This window comes from Limulus polyphemus, unplaced genomic scaffold, assembly GCF_000517525.1.
Source record: "Limulus polyphemus unplaced genomic scaffold, Limulus_polyphemus-2.1.2 Scaffold5128, whole genome shotgun sequence".
In the NCBI taxonomy this organism is placed as follows: domain Eukaryota; kingdom Metazoa; phylum Arthropoda; class Merostomata; order Xiphosura; family Limulidae; genus Limulus; species Limulus polyphemus.
Genome location: NW_013670738.1, coordinates 35593 through 40964, shown reverse-complemented (window position 1 = coordinate 40964; position 5372 = coordinate 35593). Strand labels below are relative to the sequence as shown.

At 28.4% G+C, this 5372-nt stretch overlaps 1 protein-coding gene across 1 annotated transcript in view; it reads right to left on the bottom strand.

Moving 5' to 3' along the window:
* LOC106472162 (DNA polymerase alpha catalytic subunit-like) overlaps positions 1–5372 on the bottom strand; it is a 73059-nt gene that overhangs the window by 36103 nt on the left and 31584 nt on the right. Inside the window, exons 9-11 of the mRNA XM_022400763.1 lie at positions 3337–3491; positions 1954–2066; positions 831–947 (exon numbers count right to left, since the gene is read on the bottom strand). Of these exons, the coding sequence (XP_022256471.1) occupies positions 831–947; positions 1954–2066; positions 3337–3491 (385 nt within the window). The remainder of the gene's footprint in view (positions 1–830; positions 948–1953; positions 2067–3336; positions 3492–5372) is intronic.

The window sequence follows — 5372 nt, the reverse complement described above, 5'->3', positions numbered from 1 at the left end:
AGTACATGATAGTTCTAGAAACGTTGCGTCATAGTAGTCATGTGACTCGCTGACGCAACAATATGTTATTTACTGATTTCTATCTCATTTGAAAGTAAACTTTTAACTGTAAACAAGTGTTTTAATTTCTTAAAAAGGGGGATCTAATTTCTAAAACCAACAAAAATTATATTTGAAGTTTAGTAATAAATATTTCTAAATATCAAAATGCAGACGGATTACATTTGTAATGAATGTATTCTGTCAAGTGGTACAAAATATATCAAAAGCTGTACTAATTTATTAATGCATACATTAAATTTATAACCCATAATGAACAATTATATAAAAAAAAAAAGTTATTTATGTTCAAGCATATTACTCGCAATAAACTGGTAAATACTTTTTATACTTTTCAAAATTTTACTTAGAATTCACTAGTTTTATACCAAAATTTCTATGCTTTGAACTACTATTCATACTTTCTGAAACTTGCTTTTAAGGTTTCAATAAGTGTTTCTTCATTTTGTCAAATGGAAAAACTTCCTTCCACTATCATATTTTAGGGCTTAACCTGATAATTCCTATCATAACAAAAAGCAAAATAAATTAGCAAAATGTAAAGCCATATAAAAGCTGTACATAACTATATGATTCACACCAAATTAATATAAAACATTTGTCTTATCCAAAAAAACAAATTAAACAACTTAAAATTAAAGTTTTCATTAAAAATAAACTATGCAGAATTATAAATAAAGGGATTAAATAAATTTTACTGTAGAAAGTTAGTCTAATTCCTTTATTAAGTAACTTCACTAGTTTTACTATTAACAATTCAAATTTCTTACCTTTGTTTTAAACTCATTAATTTTGTACTTTTCTGCTATTATATTATTGAATTCCAGGTAAACATCTTTCATAGTGACAGCTTTTCCAGTATCTTGTTTTGTGTTTGGATCAAAATGCTATTGTTTGAGGAAAAAATAGGAAACATTGAAATATAAGAAATAATAATTAAGAATTGATTAAGAAATGTGTATTCTTGAAGAATCTTTCATGTGTATCACTGTTCTCTCTTAATACTTTGAAGTATGATATTTTTGCACAATGATAAGTAATTAATAATGAAGGAATGATATTTTATTTGTATAGAATGTGAGCAAAGGTTTTGCCTTCTACTTCTAGTATAGATATAAAAGTTGTAAATAGAAATATCACTGGTTGGTTTTTTCAACTGCACTTTATGATATTTTCATTTAATATGAAACTAAATTTCTTCATGTTACTTCAAAAGAATGGCATCCAAAAATGGCAAGTTTTCACAAATTAATGATTTTGATAAATTCCTCAAATACCTGAAACAATTGTAATGGTTTTCTCAAGTTTTCCATGTATAATGAATCATTTACAACCTATAAATATTAGCAAAATTTCATTACTTTCTTGATGGAATCATGCAAAGCTTATATTCATTTTGCTTTAACAGAAAGTCTTATAAGACTTAAGATACACATGTTAAAAATACATATTTTCCCTTGAAACATAATGCATGTTATGTGAACAAAACTTTCATAAGAACATAAGCGTCATTTGACGGCAAGAGATATTACTGCAGAACATAGTACTTCACACAGAAGTAGAAATTTGTTTGCATTTGTGTATATTTTAAACCATACAAATGTCACTGATCATCCTAGAACATGGTTTTATATTAAAACTCATATGAAAAACTAATTGAAATATTTAACTACTTTAAAAAACATTTCATTTTATTTAACAGGATTTTGGAGATCAGAATTCATTTAAGACAAAAGATTTAAATAAGAAAATCTTTGCTAAATAATCATAAAATGCAAGAAAGAACATAAAAAGTGTTGATGCCTTTAATAAACTAATAAAACTAATGACACAGTCAATGTCATAGTACATGTAAAATTATATTTGAAAGTAGTGTAGTAAAATCTAACTTACTGTGACTCTAGGTAATAAAAAAATCCTGCGTTCAATGTTTCTGACACATATGCAACAGCTGACATGAGTCTTTGCTGATTCTATCCAGATTTTTCCAAACAGATAAACAACACCTAAAATACAAAAAATATAGCAGTCAGGTTTCATTCTTTACAGAACCCTATGTGAAAGAAAAATCATACACATATACTTTTATTGGTTTATCAAAGCATAATTTATGAAACTACAAAACTGGATTTTACTTTAGTAACAATTTACAGACAAGATAGTCTCCAAAAACAAGTTGTAGAGTTGTCTATGTAAATATATTTATACATTAGTTTTAGTACCATTAACAAGTCAATTTTCATCAAAAGTGAAAACATTATTTGTGAGATAGGCCTACAACTGTATACAAGTAAAAGTAGTCTGTAGTCAACACTACAGAAGAAATAAACTAAATTTGTATCATTACATGGACTGGACTTCACATATATATATATATATATTATAACAAAATAATTTAAAAGAACCTGCCCAATAAAATAACATGTTACAACAATTTATATTTCACATACATATATGTTTTAAATTTTTCTAAGTTCAGATTTGGAACATACTAAACCTGGTTGAGATTCATGTGGTAAGTAAATTCAGCCTAAGATGTTACTTCTTTGTCCAGTCAGGGAACTTATTTACTGTTTCATGAGATAGTTGTATTTTATCCAACCTGATCTTGTATATCGATATATACCTTCCACCTGTTACAAGGAACAGAGATATTTCCACATTCTGGTGCCTTTTTTTCTAACTGGTTAGCTACAGACAGAATGTATACTTCAAATGCAGTTTTAGAATTTTCACATCATATTTGATCCAACTTCTGAGTGATGTAGTTAATTTTTTTCTCATATAGCCAGTACCCCCTTAAGAGTTCCATCACAGAATAAACAGTTCTGTACATGTTGATCATGCATGCTTTGTTTTTTTTTTATTTTGTCTGCAAGTCAGTGCATTTTCACTCTAATCTGAATATATGTTGTTAATTTTTTTCTTTCATTTATCTGGTATTTGCAACAGTCTTATAATTTAACAATTAGTTTAAATAATTATTTTATTTTGAATTGAGCACTGCATTTCATCTCTTCCGTTTTCCCTGTAACAATCTGCCACATTTGTCCTTCCATATATTAGATCCACAAACCTTTAGATTTTGTGGAGATCAACTGACTGTCTAGTAGGTTTATCCTTGAATTACCACAGTGGACATTTCACCTTTTTTAAAAAGGTGCATCAAAAGTAATTAAAACAATGACTACTAATTTTTAAACATTTTACATTTAAGAATATTATACATCCAATTTTGTACACAAAATAACATTCTTCCTAAAAATCTAGAACTACCTGGATGTTTATAGTAATCCTCAAAAGCATCAATCCAATAAAATCTCAGCACTTCTTGTCCTTCTTCATTGGTAATTAATGGCAATTGTGAGTTATCCACACGTACATCAACAACAGAAGGAACAGGAATTGATGGGCCTTCCCAAGTATCACCCCTTAAAGTAAGAAAAGTAAACACACCAACATTCACTCTAGCAGAGATAATACTGAAACACAAATCATCACAAGTACTGTTATGCAGTAAACATTTTATGCATCAAGTATATAAAGGTTTATACTGCAATAAGCTATTCAAATAATATGTTTAAACTGATCTCGGACATACACATTACTTCTAAATAGGACTGAACTAAAGTTTAAGTTTTCTTTTCAATAAATATTAGTAATAATAAACATGCTTTAAGCTTTTAATTTGACACAAGTTTTTATTATTGAGTTTTTCTTCTCAATAAACATCGGCAATGATAAACATGCTTTGAACTTTAAATATGACTCAAGGCTTGTTTATTGCATTGGTTTCAGAACGAGCACTGAAGATATGAATCATAATAAGCATTGAGTGACCACACTGTACCTCCACCACTCAAGGAATTTATCTACTGTTTAATGATGTAATTATATTTTGTCCAACCTGACTTTGTGTCTGAGAGATACTTTGCAACTTTTGCATGGAATAGATATATTTCTGCATTTTGGTGCCATTTTCTAGTTTGTCAGCTATACAGAGAAAATATACTGAAAATGATACTTTAGTGCTTTCATACAAGTTTGTTCCAAGCACCTTAAAATTAAAGAAATTAAGAATATGTAACTTAGATAATTTCCACACTGACTGTTATTTTATTATCATTCACACATCTGTACAGTTTGACAAAGTAACCCTTCTTTCAGAGATGAGAATAAACCATAGTTAAAAATCCTGAGATGCAGGTTGGATGTATGATGTGCCTAAGAACTCAGCAGAGCCTTGATGAGTGTGAACGATGCCGAAATTACATCTCACTGCAACTGCAATGTTTTACTAGCATCAGTCTTGTTAGCCAAAGGTCTTGGTTTGAAGCCCCAGTCTCAGAGTTTCTTTTCATTTATGAAAATGTTTGTTAGAAAGTGCACTTTCTTTGAAACATAAGATAACTTGTGACATAAATCATTATCCACAAATAAAACATTTTACCATACCACAAAACAAAGATCAAACTATAATCATACTGAAAAAAGTAGACAAGTATTGTAGTTTTAATTGTTTTGACACAAATGTTTATCAATATAAAAGACTCAATCTTTAAACTTGAAATAGAAAAGTATTGTTTTTTTCAACCCTTCACTGTGGCAGCAGTTTATTTCCCATGTGGAACTGTGTTTTGATAATTCTGTTTCAATGTTACAGTTTTTTCTAAAGTTTCAAATACACTAAACCAGGCTGTTAATAATTTCATGGTAGAATCATTTTCTTTGTAATGTCATATTCAATCAACTTTTAACAGCACTTAAAACACATTTGGGTGGCATTTTTAGGCCTACCAATTTCAATTACATGATTTATTTATCCTATTACATTTACATACTTTGCAAAGTGATTTACATTACTTATAACCACTAGAAGTTTATAGATTCCCCAGTGATGTATTATATGCCAAGCCAAGATAGTGTTCTGAACACTAATTTGTAGTATTGTGGGAAAATTTCAGTTTTTTTACAAGAACCGAGATTCTTTAAACTAGGTGTCTGTGATTTGTTGGCTACAAATTTCAACAATAAATGGACAGCACATAATCCACTTGTTTTAAAATAATACATTCAAAAACAAGTCAAACATATGTACAAAAATTTGTTACACTATTGGTTATCACAGTTGCATTCAGAACTTTAAATAACACAGGTCTGCAAATTTAAACTTCATAAAAGTTGTTTTAGTTTTAATAACAAATTTTCCATAATTCAGCTATGCAGATTTTGAAAATATTATTCATTTTTTCTTTCACATAAGGATTTTTTACAAATCAGGAAGAAAAAACCCTTACTCAGATCAAATTATT